This window comes from Parus major, chromosome 20, assembly GCF_001522545.3.
Source record: "Parus major isolate Abel chromosome 20, Parus_major1.1, whole genome shotgun sequence".
In the NCBI taxonomy this organism is placed as follows: domain Eukaryota; kingdom Metazoa; phylum Chordata; class Aves; order Passeriformes; family Paridae; genus Parus; species Parus major.
In genome coordinates, this window is record NC_031788.1 from 1,028,655 (window position 1) to 1,045,105 (window position 16,451).

General features: G+C 59.3%; 1 protein-coding gene across 6 annotated transcripts in view; it reads right to left on the reverse strand.

Moving 5' to 3' along the window:
* The window catches only part of DLGAP4 (DLG associated protein 4), a 127,635-nt gene that overhangs the window by 47,780 nt on the left and 63,404 nt on the right, over positions 1 to 16,451 (reverse strand). Inside the window, exons 3-7 of one of the 6 annotated variants that reach the window (XM_015647434.2) lie at positions 13,007 to 13,876; positions 11,599 to 11,745; positions 6,487 to 6,704; positions 3,548 to 3,662; positions 881 to 931 (exon numbers count right to left, since the gene is read on the reverse strand). In XM_015647434.2, coding sequence (XP_015502920.1) covers positions 881 to 931; positions 3,548 to 3,662; positions 6,487 to 6,704; positions 11,599 to 11,745; positions 13,007 to 13,834 — 1,359 coding nt within the window. In that variant the 5' untranslated portion in view covers positions 13,835 to 13,876. Of the gene's footprint in view, positions 1 to 880; positions 932 to 3,547; positions 3,663 to 6,486; positions 6,705 to 11,598; positions 11,746 to 12,389; positions 12,444 to 13,006; positions 14,025 to 16,451 lie in introns of all 6 variants that reach the window. The other 5 variants (XM_015647430.2, XM_015647432.2, XM_015647435.2 and 2 more) reach the window with 5 other exon arrangements.

Consider the following 16,451-nt stretch of genomic DNA (forward strand, 5'->3'; position numbering starts at 1 on the left):
TCAGGAGTCAGTGGTCAGTGCTGCTGGGGCTCAGGGTGCCCGGAGCTCTCTGCTGAGAGAGGGAAGAGGGGCCCCTCCTTGGAGGTGAGAGGGTCCCTGCTTGTGGAGCAGCAGCGCCTGTGAAACACCCCCGGTGCTGCTGGTGGGAACATGTTTGGCTAAAATCCCAGTCCAGCCTCTGTCAGGGCCCCTGTCCCAGCACAGCTGGAACACCCCAGCCTCAATGTGAGACCCCACTGGAACAGGCTTGCTCCTCGTGGGCAACATGGGGAGACAGCAGGGGAGAGGTGTGGGCTGGGGAACAGCCCCCACACTTGCCTAGGATGGGTCTCAGAATCCATCGCAACTCCATCCCTAGCTTGGCTGTGGCCAGGGCTGAGCAGGGCAGCTCTCCCACAGCCCTGCCTTGCTCTCCCGTGGCAGCTGCTGGGCAAACTTGGTCTTGGGAGAGGCTCAGCCAGGTCAAACCAGACCCAGCCCAGAGCAGACCATTCTGAAATATAGGTGAGAGATGCTGAGACTGGCCCTGTTGCCCACATCCATATTTCCTGGCCCTTTCTTTCTCCTGGCAAACAAGGACATTGTTTCTGCTCAGCACTGGCATCTGAGCTCCACGAGGTTTGGCTCAAGAAGTTCATCTGCTTTCCCCCTAAAACTGATGGTCCCTAAGCCCCTGCTGGGCCCAGGACTCAAATGCTCTAGCTGCCTTACAGTGCCTGGGTCAGGAGTGCTGTCTCCTTCTCCTCCTCTTTTCCTTCTCCTGCCACTGGCCTGGGCGTGGGCTGACCCCAGAGCCTGCCTCACACCCTGCCGTGGGTGTCCAGGCTGGCCCCAGAAAGCTCTGTGAGGAAGGATGAGAGAAACACCAGCCGGACAATACCTGCTCTCCATGGGTAAATATCTGAGGGATAAGTGAGGGGGGTCCAAAGATCTGGAAGAAAGAGTTGGAGAAGGTTAAAGGCTAAGAACAAGGGAGCCCCTCACACAGACAGTCACTGCACAGGGACCGAGGACAAGGGCAGCAGGGGCTCGTCCCCTGGGGCCACTGCTGCTGACACTTCAGTACAAACTGCAGAGCTCGTCAGATGCCAAGCGAGGCCACACAGGCCCCTCAGACAGTGGCACGGACACGGCAAAGCTCCACAGGACACCTCAACCACGGGAGAAGCTGCTGAGCATTCCGCCTGCTGTGAGCACATATCTGTGTATGCCCACAGGGAACACACCGTGCTGGGACACACTCTGCACGCAGGGGCAGCAGGACAAGGTGACCGTGGCTCCCACCGAGCACCTCACAGCCCACAGAGCCAGGGGTGAGCGCAGTCAGGGTGCTCCATGTGGGGGAAGCTGGCCTTAAGCCTGCAGGGCTGGGCTGGCCACCTCGCTGCTGTCTCCCTGTGCCAGAAGAAGCCACACAGAAGCTGTTCTGCATCCCCAGCAGAGCAAAGCCACAGCACACACTTGGCGTATGGACAGACCCCTGACAGACACTGCACTGCCCATGGGGGCACGGCTGCCTCCTCCTCCTCCTCCTCCTCCTCCTCCTCCTCCTCCTCCTGGCTCTCCCTGGCACCACCTGCCCACGATGACCCCTCTTGCCAGGTTCCAAGGGTACCTGAGGGAAGAGGCTTGGCTCTTGGAATGGGCCTGGCCCTCTTGCATAGGGCACAGCTCATGGTGGGGCTTGGCAGTGTTGGGGTCACCAGCTCTGTCCCCTCGGTGTGACAGGGGGTGCTGACACACGCCCCTGGTGATCCCCAGGCTGCCAGAGGGCTGCACAGTGGAGCTGGGTGGGGACAAAACCAAGCAGAGGGGACTTGTCTGTCAGAGTTGGGGGTGCTTCCATGTGGGAAGACACTGAGATCTGGCTGGACACACAAGGAAGGTGTTGGAGGTCACAGAAAAGTGAGGGCAGAGCAGGAACTGGGATGGATGAGACCAGCATGCACTGGTGGATGAACCAGCTCCATCCTAGATCAACAGACGTGCAGTTTGTGGGAAGCCTCTCAATCCCAACCAGCTGCAGCTGAATTCTCTGCTTTTCAGGGGACAGAGTGCACATGACGGCAGCAGCCCCCCGTGTGAGTGGGTGCTGTGGCAGTCGGGGTGCCCCCAGCAATCCCAGTGCCACCAGTCTAGCTCCGGGCTGGCTGCCTGCGCAGCTCCTGGCACATCATGGGCTGCTCAGACCCTTCAGCTCCACGACCCTCCTGATGCCTCCATGGGGGTGCTGCACTCAGCTCCTGGAAGCAGCTCTAGACATGGATAGAGCACAGACCCATGGTCTCCTGCAGAGACTTCAGCACGGACTGACACGCAAAGGACGAGGACACGACGGTCCTGACCCCGCTGTGCACTGAGACACCCAGCACATTGCTGCTGCTGCTGCACAAGGGACAGGACTGACCACAGGGAACAGGAATGCCCCGCAATGCCCCTGCACCCCTGAGCTCCAACCACTCTGGGACAGTGGGACACTCCAGCCAAGGGGCTCAGAGCCCCCCACACCTGGCTGGGAACACAGGCAGGACATGCCTTTTTCCCCCCTCACCCCAGGGCTCCAGACACCCACCCCGCTGCTCTGTCCCCCTCTGCACACACAGAGCAGATGTGTGGGCACATGCTCCCATGCAGACACACAGGAACAGATGGCACAGAGGCCCAGGGTGACAGGGCTTGCTGGGCAAAGCTGTGGAGCCATTGCTGCCCTGTGGGAAAAGGGCTGAGATGAGCACATGGGACCTCTGCAAAGGCTCATCCTGGCACCAGTTATCTCCCAGCCTGGGAGGCAGCTCCAGAGCAATCCCAGCTCCAGGGAGCTCCAGAGCAATCCCATAACCATAGTGTGGAAGTTAGACCCATTTTGCATCAAGTGCATCACAAATGCTGCGGTTGAGGCATGAACCCCACCTTGTGACAAGGGGTTTGCCACCTGCCAGCATCTCACAGGCATGCTTGGCTTTGCCATGGGGCCCAGGAATATGCAGAAGAGACATCCCCAGCTGGCTGGCAGGACAGCCTCCCCAACTACAACCACCTTGTTCCCGGGTCCAGTCTGCTGCATGAGGGGTCAGGTCCTGAGCTGAGCAGGGTGACTGTCCTGCAGGGTCCCAGGCTGGACACCACCAGGCAAGGTTGGTCCTGCCTCTGGACCCACCCAGTGGGCACGAGGAGCTTGCAGCAAGGTTGAACAGCCTTGAAGATGGTTCTGGGGTGTGACACAATGAGATCCTGCACTCAGAGCAGCCATGAGCTTCCCACAGCACTGTGGGGCACCCCCTGGGTTACCATACCTGTGGCAGAGGGATTTTGGCTGCACCAGCAATGTGAGAGGAGGCAAAGCTGCAGGGAGAAGGTCTGACACGAATCCTGATTAAAGAGCTGGCCATGACACTTTGGTAAAGCTGCCAGGGAACAGCCTGTGCAGTTCCTGGAGCACAGCCAGTGCCCTGTTTTGAAGAGGGAAGAAGATGCTCCCTCTCCCCTGAGCTGGCCTCCTCCCTTGCTGGGTGTGCCAGCACAGTGGGTCAGCACTTCAGCACCTCACCTGGTTAATGCAGCTGGACTCGTTGACACTGTCAGAGATCTGGTTGTATTCTTCCTCCCAGGTCGGGAACTTCGGAGGTAGGAGGATCTCAACAGAGTCCAGGCGGTCCAGGCTCCTGCCAGCAGAGAGAAGGTGTGAGGGTGTCCCCCATGGCAGTGGCAGTGCTTGGGCAGAGCCAGATCACCTCTGCCCAGAGCCCCTCTGCCAGGCACAGGCACCAGTGCATGCATGGCAGCACTGAGATGATGCTGGGCACTGCATCCACTGCTTGGCTCCAGGAGAAGGCAGCACTTCCTCACCCTGCTGGCCCCTGCTGGGGCATGGCACACAAGGAAAGGGTTCTGGGGCACAGTGGAAGGAGAGGGGCAGGATTTTATGTCCTGCTGCCCAAAGAATGCACTGCAAATACCAAGTTAGTCCAGCTGAGCCCCAGGGAGCGTGTGGGATCTGTGCCAGCCTCCAGTCACAGAATTGCCTGGATTACTGGAAAAGTGGGGAGAGGCAGGGTGAGAAATTACTTTTAGTTTGTATTTTGTGGACTTTGCAATTGGAAACAACTGCAAGATACATATATTTACATTTGTGTAGAGGAACCCAAAAGATTATCTGTGAGAAGTCCAGTGAGAACCTAGCTGGAATGACAATGCTGTATGAGCAGGAGATCAGTATTTCCAGTACAGATTTGCTGGGAGAAACTGCCACTATGTCCTGGGCTGCAGCAGCAGGCTCTGCACAGGAGGAGAACAGGGCTCTCACTGAACCTGACCCCAGCTGAGACCCAGGCACATGGGTGATGCGAGGGATGGGGAAGGATGGGCCACAAGACCCTGTGTGAAGGAGTCCTGGTCACAGGCTGGGTGCACATGGTGGGAACATTGTCAGCCCCAGTAACCCAGGACAGCTGTGGGGTCTCTCCCTCTGGAATTGCCTGTGATCTCAACAGAGGCCCTCATGCTGCCGCTTCCCCCTTTCATCTGCCAGGGCCGTGGGTCCAGAGGTGTGATTGTCACCTCCCTGGGGACAGCAGAGCTGAGGGCACGGCAGGCCCTGTACAGAAAGTGGGCATCCCACAGGGACTCTGAGGTGTCCATCCCGGGGTGGGATGGGAACAGGGAATTATCCTTCTGCTAGGGGAGATGGAGGGGACACCCAGGCCACATGGGGACCAAGGGCACCACTAGCTCTGGGCTCTGTGCTGACTGCCGGGTTCCCTCGTGCTGGGGGTTCCATCCCTGAGCTCACCCCATGAGCCAGCCCCGTCCCGGGATGGGCAGTGTGTCCGTGCCACCCCACCGGCCCCCACCCCGCCTGCCCACGGGGAGACCACAGAGCGGCCGACAGCCCCTGGAGGGGCAGGGGAGCGGCTCTGTGCCTTCCCGGCTCAGGCTGTCCCTGCACACCCACATCCCAGCCGGAGGGCCAGCCGGAGCCGGCTCCCTCTGCCGGGGCTGCGGCTGGGCCCGAGGGCCGGGGCCCGGTCACCAGAGGGCGGCCGCGCTCCGCTCCCGGCTCCGGGCCCGCTCCGGCTTCGGGCACGGTTTTATTCCCAGCTCTGTCTCGTCTCCGGCTTCGGGCCCGGTTTTATTCCCGGCTCTATCTCGCTCCGGCTTCGGGCCCGGTTTTATTCCCGGCTCCGGCCTCATGCCCGGTTTTATTCCCAGCTCTATCCCCGGTTCTATTCCTGGCTCCATTCCCTGATCCAGTCTCGGCTCTATCCCTGGCTCCAGCCCCGGCTCTGTTCCCGGCTCTGGCCGCAGCCTGTCCCGGACAGGGCCCACACGGTGCTGCCCCCCCCGAGCTCCTGTGGGGCGAGCCCTGCCCGGAGCCCCCCGCAGCCACATCTCTGCTGTCCCGACCCGTCCCCAGACCTTTCCCGGCACTGTCCCGGCTCTGGCTGAGCCCAGCGCTCGGGGCAGGCCACATCTCGATGGACACGGGCTGGATGGACGATGTCCAGGGCAGAAAGAGCCCCAGCCTCTCTGTTTTTCACCAGACATTCCAGGACTCCAGCCTGCTCCCCTGAGGCAGATTTGAAGGCTTGGAACAGGGATGGATCCAGAGCAGACATTTCTAGGGCTCCCCACATCTGATTTGTCACCATCTCCCAGCAGAAAGCAGTACCTGGTCTCAATGTGAAGGCTCTGTGAGGTGTCCCCACACTGCCTACACCCCACTTCCCTCGCTGTGCTGAGCCTCAGCAGTTCATCCCCGGTGGCTCCTGCTTTTCCCTGCCCCTCTGTACCACTCTGGACCGAGCTGCAGCATCTGGAGCCCTGACAGCCCCCAGATGCCTTGTCCTGGACATGGAGCAGGTGCTGAGGACACTGCACAGCATCACTGCCCAGGTGATGCAGAGCCCATCCTGCAGGACCAGCCTCTGGCCCAACAAAGCTGCTCTGCTCTCCTGGCTTTGTTTCACTCAAACCACTGTGGGTCTTCTTCCCTCAATATCTGGTGCCAAACCTCTCAGCCCCTCAGGATATCATCCAATGTTCCAACTTTCTGGCTGGTCACAAGGTCCCTGGACACCTCTGGAGCAGAGCAGCTCCAAGCACAGTTCCAGCAGGCCGATGTCCTCAGCCATGCCGGGTGAGCAGCACCCATGGCCAAGGGGGATCTTGGGGTTGGGATCTCTGCATTCCCCCAGAGCAGAAGATGCTTGGGGAGGAAATCCCACATCTCCATCTGAGGAGTTCTGTCCCCATGGCTGAGGGGACAGGGACCTGAAGCAGCTCCTAATGCCAGAGCTACTGGGAATCACCAGGATGGGGAACCCCATCTTCTCTTGTTCTGCTTGTCTCCTCATCTCTCTGTTAGAGCTGGGATGCAGGAACCCTGCTGGGCTCTAATGCCACATGGGGCCTCTGTGGGGTGCTGCAACCCAAGGACTGCTCCTGGGGTGGCCCTGAGGACCTCCAGAAACACTCCAAAAGTGTTACCTTTGTGTGGTGCTCTGCTCACTCAGGGACTGTTGGGTGGCCTTGAGGTAACTCTGCCTCCGAGCTGCAGTTTTCGGGGATGGTTTGGGGCTGGTTTCTGAGTCTTCGCTGTCATCATCCCCCATGGCTTTGATGTAACTCCCGCTCCGCATGCGCCGGCACGGGATCTCGCTGTCCTTGTCCCGGGACAGCGTGTTGTTCCACTCCCCGTGAGGCACCTGCAGGAGGAAGGGCAGAGTGAGCAGATGTGAGGGATGGCACACACCCATGATCCTGGGACCCTCAGGATCACGGGGAATTGGGGAGATTGTTGGGCTTTCCACTGTAGTGTAGTGGGAATAAGCAACACAATTCCTTTACAACCCTCCCTTACCAGTTCATGCCAGGCAGCCCTTGGTTTGGTGGCCTCTGTTTTAGCACATCACAGCCATTCCCCACCGCTGGCCACCTCCATCCCAGACATGCTCATACAGTCAGGACAAGCTGCACGATGCCAGGCGTAACAGGGGGAGGAGGGGATGGTCTTGCTGGGCCTGTGTGGGGCACTGGGACAGGGCTGGACGTGTGTGTTCATCACACAGACCATGTCACTGAACATAAAAGTACTGTTGTTGGAGCAGGGCTTGGGGCTCAGAGCCCAGACCTTCATGGGCTCTTTAAGGTTTTGAGTTGAATGTGACTCTGAGTGGCTGAAATTACTTTCTGAAACCAAGTCAGGCTCTCACAAGTCTCCCTAGAGCAGCTTGGGCACACAGACCTTGTGCTGGCCTCTCTGCAGAGAGCAGCACCTTGAGCATGAAAAGCAGTTCTAACCCCACCAAGATGACAACTCCACAATCAACTTAAGGCAGATATGGTCTCTTGCTCCCTCACTAGAGAGGAGTGAGCTGGTGGTGCCACAGGAAGCCTGAAGCCCTGAGCAGCCACAGAAGCCACCACACCACCTTCCCATCCTGTGAAGGGTTTGTGGGGTGGACCAGAGGCAGAGCCAAGGTGCCCAGGACTGACCAGGGTGAGCCACATCCAGTATGGGACAAGTCAGGAGAAAGATGGGGAAGCCCAAATTTCCAGGAGCAAGCCTTGGCTTTGTGGCTCACTTGGATTGCTGCTGGCCTTTGTCTTGCCCTCGAGGACATGGCCAAGGAGCAGCCAGACCAGATGTGAGGATGCAGCAATGTTCATGCCATGCCAGTGCCAGGGCAACCCAGGGCCACCCAGACTGCTCCAGCAGCAGCTGAGGATGCCATGGGGAGCAGTGACATGTCTTCTCCTGAGAACAACTTGTGCTGATGAGAGATTCCACCTTGGCCCTGCTGGATGGAGCTGCTGGACCTGCCCAGCTGCCCAGGGAGCTGTGGGACTAAGCAGCCATAGGTCACACAATGCTCTGGGGATGCAGGGCTGTGCTGCAGCCGTGATGAGACAGAGCCTTGTGGTGCCTGCTCCCATCTCTGCTCCCAGCAGGGCTTCCATGGGAACCAGAGCCGAGGTTGTGTCTGATGCTGCTGGGTTGTAGCACCTTCAGGTGAGGTTCAGATCTGCAGGCTGCAGGCTGTGTCCATGTGCAGGCTCAATCCACACACCACAGCCAAGGGCTTTCTCCTGCCCGAAGGAGCAGGGACTCAGCCCATGTCCTGCCAGCTTGCTCCATGTGTCCACTGTGTGGATTCTCCCAGCTCTTTTCACCCTGCTCCTGCAATCTTTGTGCTTGGCCTTGGCTCCCAGGCTGGCTGCTTACACAACTGTCCAGCTCGGGGGCTCTGGGTGTCATCAATCAGGTCCTTATAAATGCAAGAGCTGAGAACCCTTTCCCTGCTGGGTGTGAGTGCTGCCTCTGCCCCAGCCTCTCTACAGGTGGCCTTGGGGCCAGGAGGGACCCCACTGGTTCCAGCTTAGTCCTGCCACTGGAAGGATGCCACAGGTCACTTGGATGCCTGGCTCTGACCCTTTCTGAAACAGACAAAGACCCTGAGAATCACTTTTATATCAATCACCTTGGTGTCAGGTCTGACTGGAGACTGCATTTCACTGCCTGTCTTCTCCTCAGGCTGAGCTGCAGCTTCTGCTTCTGGGGTCTGGGTCAGCATGGGGCTGGAGAGGGCAGGCAGGGCTGGTGGAGGGTGGCAGAGCTGGAGAGGGGTGGCAGGACAGGGACTGAAAGGACAGGAACTGCCCAGCTGTCCCTGTGCAGGGCCAGTGCTGGATGCTGTGGGGCAGTGAGGGGTGCTGAGCTCAGCCCAGGACAGGGGGCGCTTTAAGACCTCAGGGTCCTGCAGCTGCTCTGCTGCCACTGCTCGAGGGCTGGGGCTGCTCAGTTCTGCCATGGCTGCTGCACCTGCCTCCCAGCCTCGGGCTCTCTGGGCACAGCAGCTCAAAGACAGTTCCATTGTGTCTCTGGTGGTGCAGCCCCAGCACTGCCTGCCCCACTGGGACCTGTCCCTCTCCCAGGAACAGCCTCCCTGGGGCATCATGACAGCGCCTGGTCCTGACCAAGCTGCCTTAGTCCTTCTCTGCCTGCCTCTCCTCTGCTTTGTGCCCTGGCAAGGCAGCAGGACACAGAGCTGCTCTCAAGGTGCTCCACATTGCAGCAGTCAGGGGGAAGGAAGGTGCTTGGGAGGACACGCTCTGAATCTGCTGCCCCACTTTGGAGCATGTCCCACCTCTGCCTGCACAGAGTCCATCGGGACTCCCACAGCTCTTGCTCAGGGACAGACAGAGCGGGCCAAGTGTTTTGTGTCACACCTGCAAAGGCAAGCCGGTGTCCTCGGGGCCCTGCAAAAGCAGTACAGGTCCTTTGGGTGCTGTTCAGGGTCCTCTGGGGTGCTTCTCTGCAGGAGGATGTGAAGAGGCTGTCCCACAGTCTGAAACTCTGTGATGGAGGTGATGAGCCCAGAGCAGCTTCTGTGACCAAGGACAGACCTGAGAGTGGCCAGTGCAGCCCCTCGATGGCAGCAGAGTTCCTGGCAGGTGAGACGTGGGGCTCTGAGCACAGACTGTGTGTCATGCCCGTGTGGGGATGAGGGCACCCAGGCCAGGCACAGAGCAGCTCCTCACAGCTGGTGGGGCTCTGCTGCCATTCCTGCTGCTCTCCCAGGTGTGGCCTTGGCTCTGCCCATCGTGCTTTGGGTGTGTGGAAGGAGTGGGAGTAAGAGGATGCCCAGGTCTGGAGACTTTATGGGGACTTGGGGGCTGCAGGATGTGGGTCCTTCCTTGTGCCCAGCCGTGCTCCACGTGGTGCCATGTGGTGCAGGGGTGTGGGATCCAGGCAGGTGTCCACCCCTGGAGCTGGGCTCCACTGCTGCCACAACACTGCATTGTCACCAGGTGCTGCAGTCACCAACCAGCAGCACCGTCTGGCTCTGCTGCTCTCCTGCCATGACCAGAGTGTGGAGGGAAAAGGGAAGGGGCCAAGGGGCTTCCTTTGGGGCATCCCCCAGTCCCGGGAGCACTAACAGAGTGGGGAGTGGGGGGAAGGGGAAAGCTCCACTCCCGGGCTCTGGCAGGAGCTGTAGCGCACCCTCCACTTGGGGCAAGTCAGGGGGAAGAGACTCAAGGAGCAAACAGGGTTTCCATCACACAAGTGCCAGCTCTGCCATGCAGCCCAGCCCCACACACACGGACATGCAGCACGGGAATGCCTGCTGAGCACTCCAGGGGTGCACGGGCCATGCACAGGCTCCACTGCTGCGGGCACAGCGCTGCTCCCTCGGTGGTGGTGTCCCTGGTGCTGTCCCACCAGCCCAGCCATGTCCTCAGGAAAGCAAGCTGGAGCCAGGCTGTCCCTCTGGCAGGGCACCCTCTGGGAAGGACCTGGGCTGTATTCCTGCTCCATGGCAGCTCGGTGGGGCTGGTGTGAGACACTGAGCATTGTGGAGTGGCTGGCACTGAATAGGCCACCCACTCTGCATTATTAATTATTTTCAGGGCTCCTGGGGGTTAAGGAAGCTCTGGTGTGGTCTGACTGTAGGTGGGGTTGGGGAGGCTATGCATCAGGTTAATGGTGACTGTTCCTTTGGAGCCCCCACATTGCCCATCCCTTCAGTGCTGTCTGCAGATCCACAGCTCCTGCTCAGTCTTGCCTGGGGCATCTCCCACTCCAAGGAGCTTCTCAGCCTCTTTCCTTGTACTCTGTGTTGCATATGGGGCCCATGGGAACAAGAGAACAGGAGATGGGGAGCACAGCTTCCCTTCTTGGGGACTGTGCTCTAAGGATGGAGCTGTGTCATCCTAGGGACTGATCCAAGAGACCCCTACCCTGATGGGACAGGGCTGGACCTGGAGCTGGGTAATCACCAACTTAAACTCCTGGGTATGGATGTTTCCAGGGTCTGGAAACATAACACAGACCCCCAGTAGTTGCTGATGAATCCCCAAAATATCCAGACCCTTCAAATAGGGCAGGAGAGGTGAATAGCCTTGGGGGCTTATCCATCCTGGATGTCCTGTTTGTCCCCATCCCACTCCTGCCCTCCCTCATGGCCCTGCACCTCTGGCACCCACTGGGCATTTCTGCGTGGCAGCAGCCCCCTCTGCATGGCCCCTGTGTCCCCCAGGCACTGGGAAAGCAGATCCTTGCTGTTCGTCCCCCTGGCACAGGGAGGGAGAGGGCTCGCCCTGTCCCCAGCTGTGACAGGGGACGTGTGACCTTGCAAAAGGACATTCCCCACACACGAGCTCCAGAGGTGACTTCTCCATTGCCTCTCCTGTGCCAAGGCAGGATACACTGACCCCATCTTCCCATGAGATGCCTGAGCCCTGTGCCCTGATCTTTGGGGCTGACACTGGACACCTGGGGACAAGGTGAGCCCAAACACCTGTGACCTGTCAGCTTGTGGGGGCACCAGGCATCATGTTTTTGGGACTGGTTGCCCAGGGTCTTGGTTCTGGTGGTGAATTCCTGGTGAACCGAGCACAGGGTCTGCCCCAGGCTCTGGGGATGTTGGTCACACCCCAGTGTCACCCAGTGCCCCTCCAGCCATGCCAGTCGTGGCTGTTGGCTGCTCCCTGCCTGCTCCAAGTCCAGGCCAGGCTGCTGCCCCTGGCCAGTGGTCCCAGGAGCATCAGAGTGGGAGGGAGCTGGGCAAAAGCTCCTCCTCAAGACAAGATCCCTACCTGGGCGCTGCCTGCGTCGGTCGGCGCGGGGCTGAGGGGCTGGTCCCAGCTCCGCGGGGCACCCGTGTCCTCCCAGCCAAGCGGTGGGGCTGCCCAGCTGCTGGCCAGGCCCGTGCCACCCAGCTGTGCCCACAGCCCTGCGTCAGGCTGTCGAGAAATGGAGGCTCATTACATGGGGGGAAGGAGCAGGGCGGCCTTGAACCCCAGAGCCCAGGGGCTGTTGGGGCTGCCTGCTGGGCTCTGTGCTGCAGCCTGAGGGGAACAGGGCCCTTGGAGGGCTTGGCTGCAGCTTTTTAAACTCAAATGCTTAACTGGTAGGAGCAGGGGTAAAGAAAAAGAAACCAGGCCAAGATCATTTTCCCTGCTGGTGTTCTTGATGCAGTCCCTTCAGCCCCTTGGAAATTTGGTTTGCAGCTGTGGCCAGTGAAATATTGGAAGCCGAGTGTGCTTCAATAATTCACCACTTTTAAAAAGCCTTTAAGCCCACTGGGCACAGCCAGGGAAGCCCCTGGCACCTCTGCATTAAAAGGATGCAGGAGATTTACATAGACAGACTGGTCCCCTGCTCCCCCCCATCCAGGCCTGGCTTATTTGTCTTCATTCCTCTCTCTAGGGCACAACCAGGTTCATGTTGCTCCAGTGCCGCTTTTGGAACCTGCCACAGACCTGGAACTGCAGGTGCCAGGGTTTCAAGCCAGCAACAGCCATGCAGGCCATGCAAGCGGGGCTGGCACTGCCCTGCTGCCCCAGCCCTGTCCCACGGGCGAGCAGCGAGGCGCTGCCAGTCCTACCAGTGCTCCGGGGAAGCTGGGCAGAGCGGGGCTGACCGGGCACGCCGGCACATCCTTGAGATGCGTGGAGATAAGGGGTGAGCGTTAGTTAGTGCTGCTGACCTTCAGCCCGGGGGCACAGGGGTCTCCACGGGGGCCTGGGCAGCTGTGTCCGGTGAGACGCGGCCCCTCGGCACTCCCGCCCGTGTGGGCACTCAGGGGACACAGCCATGTGGGGCAGCTACATCCCCACCTGCCCATTAGTGTCCCCCAGCACCTGCAGGGCCTGGGCAGGCATTGGGAACACGTGGGAGGCCTGCAGGAAATGGGATCACATCCAGCACAGGAGGTGGGGTGGCGTGTCCCCTCCACAGTGTCACGGTCCAGCACAGGGACTGGGGGTGCTGGGACCGCAGCTGTGGGAGATGGACCCCATCAGCGCCCGTGTCCCCGCAGGGGGAGCAGGGCTCTGTTCCCATAGCCCTCCCCAGCCCTCTCCTGGCAGTGTGACCCGAGGTGGCAGCTGAACGATCTGGAGATGTTTGATAAGGTCACACGGGTGTCCACCAAGAGGATGTCCCTGAACTCCCGTGCTCCCCCTGCAGAGAGAGCACCCCGTATTCCCCCACGGCACCCACCTGCAGGTAGTGGTAGGCCAAGTCCTGGTGGCAGGACTTGGATTTGAGCAAGGCTTTGTCAATGGTGGCGGAGGCCTTCTGGCACACCTCCCGGGCATGGCTGAGCGTCAGCGTGGACCAGGAGCCCCGCTTGATGTAGTTGGAGTCATTGTTGATGGGGATATTGGTGCAAGGGGTGACCTTGAGGTCGTTATTGCTCTTGGAGGATTTCAGCATGTGCTCGCTGATGGTGTTGTAGGCGTGCATGAAGTACTTTGGCTGGCTGTGGTCGGGCTGCCGGCCCAGCGTCATCAGCCCCATGGGGTTGCGGTAGCTGCAGGTGTCGCTGTCCAGGTTGTCATCGGAGCTCCACCAGCCGGAGATGTTGGACCTGGTCCTGCGCTTGGGTTCGGAGGTCTTTGCCCGGTCCTTGCTCTTGCTCCTCCGGTTTTGCTTGGCGTCATCTGCCCCCTTCTTCCCGTTCACGTTGCCCTTGCTGGGGCCCTCCAGAGACTGGGACTTGGCAAAGAGCTTCTGCACGGAGTGCACGAGGTGCCGGATGCGCCCCGGGCTCTCGCTGCGGTGCTTCGCGTCGCTCCGCTGGAACTGGAGGGTGCTGAAGCCGTCCCTGTGGATGGGCAGCTGCTTCTCAAACTGGTCGAGGAGGTTGGCAGGTAGGCGGTTGATCTTGGTGGCTTGGGCATGGCTCGGAAAAGGGTTGTCATCCGGGACCTCGAAGTGGGAGTTGTAATGGATGCGAGGGAAAGTGCTGCTGTTGGAGATCTGGTTGTTGAGTGGAAGGAGACAGTCGCCATGGACGGTGTTCTGGGCTGGGAATCGGGGATCCATGGTGAAGGAGTCGGTGGGGCTGAGGAGATAAGGGTTCCTGTCCTGGGGGGCATAAAGAGAGTCTTGAGGGGAGTCCAGGTTATCGGAGAGATGGCGGCTTCTGTTGTCTCCTAAGCCCTTCATGGTCCCAGTGCTTCCTAGACCATGGCTCAGGGACGGTGTGGCAGAGCCCTCGCAGACCTTCCTGCAGCTGGAGGAAGAGGACAGATGCTGAGAGCCCACTGGGAACCCCTCTGGCAGCCTGCTCCTCACTGGGGGCACATCCCTGTCCCCCTTTGAAAGCAAATGCCACCACGGTTAAGGGACAAAGGAGAGAAGCAGGATGGAAGAGGCAGGAGAAGAAGGGGTGTGAGACCAGGGGCTGGAGAGAGCAGGGCCCAGCAGAGGAGGGGCAGCATTCACGTTCCCACTGCAGATGCAGAGCTCGTGTGCCTCAGTGCCCAGCCACAGGCCACTTACCAACACTGCTGCTGCTGTTGTGGTGCTGCACGTGGTTATTTAACAGCACCCCCTCCCCAGCAGTGTGACAGAGGCACTGCCAGCAGGTCCCTGCCCTGCCACACTTGCTCAGGGGGCTGGAGGAAATTCTGCTGCCAAAGCCCAGCAGGTCCTGCTGAGCCCAGGCCGTCTGCAGCTGAGCACCCCAGCTTTGCAGGGTGCCTGGTGTTCCCGAGGTGATGGATCCCAGGGCTGGCACAGCTCCTGCAGCTGTACTGATGTGACACGATGGCAAACACCTCCTCTCCTCTCCAGCCAGTGCTGCCTTCCTGGCAGGTTCTGCCCTGCAGCACGGCGTGTCAGTAGCTCTGTAAGAGCTGAGGTGTTTCTGAGCACTCAGAGCCTGAGCTGAGAAGCTGTTGGCTGCTCAGACAATTCCTGCTGGGCTGCACCTCTCCTGGGGAGCTGTGTCACCTGTGCCACCCTCCCAGCCAGCCTGTCTGTCCCCTCTGCCTCAGTCAGGGGCTGGGGCTGGTCCCTTCCTTTCAGCAGGAATGGGATCCCTGTGGGGTGCTGGAAAGGTAGCTGGGACAGAGGGATCCCCTGAGGGATCCTCACTGAACATCTCCACACTGGTCTTGCCCCGTCCTTCTTGGTTCAGAGGGATCCTCATCTTTACTGTATTATACAGGGAAAAATGACAAACCTTTTAGATTTGCTTAAAAGAAAAAAATCAATGAACATTTATATGAGTTGAGCTGTCAATCAATAAGTTGATTTTCCATATTTAAAACCTACTTAAAATCACAGAGTGTATAAGTGAACTCTTATTTTCTGTTACCTTTTAGTTTAGTTTCTCAGTTCCTTTTTGGTTTAGTTTGAGTGTCACTTAAAAAAGAGAGGGTGACTTTTAACACCTGCAGATGGTATGGCCCTGTGAGGAGCAGAGTTGGCAGTCTGTGCTCCTGGCTTCTCCCTTTCAGCCATCAATTGGTCTCCAGTCTTCTCGAGGGACTTGTCCCCCATGTGCAGCTTGGCCAGCAAAGTGGTGTGGGAGCGAAGTCAGTGACAACTGCAGGGTGGCAGGAATCAACAGGCTTGTCTTCCCCACTCAGGGGAAAATGTACTAATAATGAAAAGCAGCCAGAGCTTTAAATAATTGTTTGGAAGCAATAAAAAAAAAAGAAGAAAACAGAAAAAGAAGTGGAATTTATTCCATGGCTTGATGGGCTTTGCAGTGTCTATTTAATTCTGTCACTCCTAGTGGGTTGGCAGAGCCAAGCTGGATGTTCTAAAGTTGGTGTGCACAGCCTGGGCTTCCCATCCTGCTCCAATAGAGACCCCAGTCCCTCCCCTGAGCCCTGCTCCCGAGGGTCCTGGCCAGCCTGACCTCAGCCCACCTGCCCTGAGGCACTGCCCCCTGCCCCCATGGCAGCTGCCCAGACTCTCCCTGGCCATGCCAGGGCCCCACATCAGGATTGTCTGGTCCTGACCTGAGCCCTGGCAGAGGCTGCACAGCCCCATGGAGTGACTCCTCCTCTCCTGCTGCTGAGCTGCTCCAGCTGCCTTCACCTCCAGGCCTTGCCCTGGCCCATGGTCTGGGCTGTGCTGCTCTGGGAGCCAAGATCTGCCCCTCTCCACCACACAGACAGTGCCCAGGCATTTGGGGGATGGGGACATGGCCTGAGCTGGGAAATGTTGATACCAATCCTGAACTTTCTGCCCCAACACCAAACGCAGCCTTAGCCTTGACTGGGGCCCAGGTGCTTCTGGTCCCTGTGGGTGTGATCCCAATTCCTGCTGTGCTCTCCAGCCCCCCGGAGTCCCCTGCCCATGGGACCCACTGGGCTGGTGGACCTGGGCTGGTGCTGGCTGGAGGTGCCAGCAGGGAGGCTCAGGATGTGCCAGCTGGAATCCACAGCGCTCACAGAGTGGTGACAGAGAACCCCAGGTGATGTTCCCAGAGGAAACCCTCCAGGCAGAGGGGATGGATGGGGTGTAGGACAGGCTCCAGGCTGAGCTATTGATCTGATTTCCAGATGGCTTTGGATGGCCAAGCTCCACCTGCACACCTTGGAGGGGAATCCCTGCAGGAGGCAGAACCTCAAATCTTCCCAGAACACCACCCTGAAGTGCCCAGGCTCAGCTCTACCTGCCCACAATTGTGACCCCTGGTCAC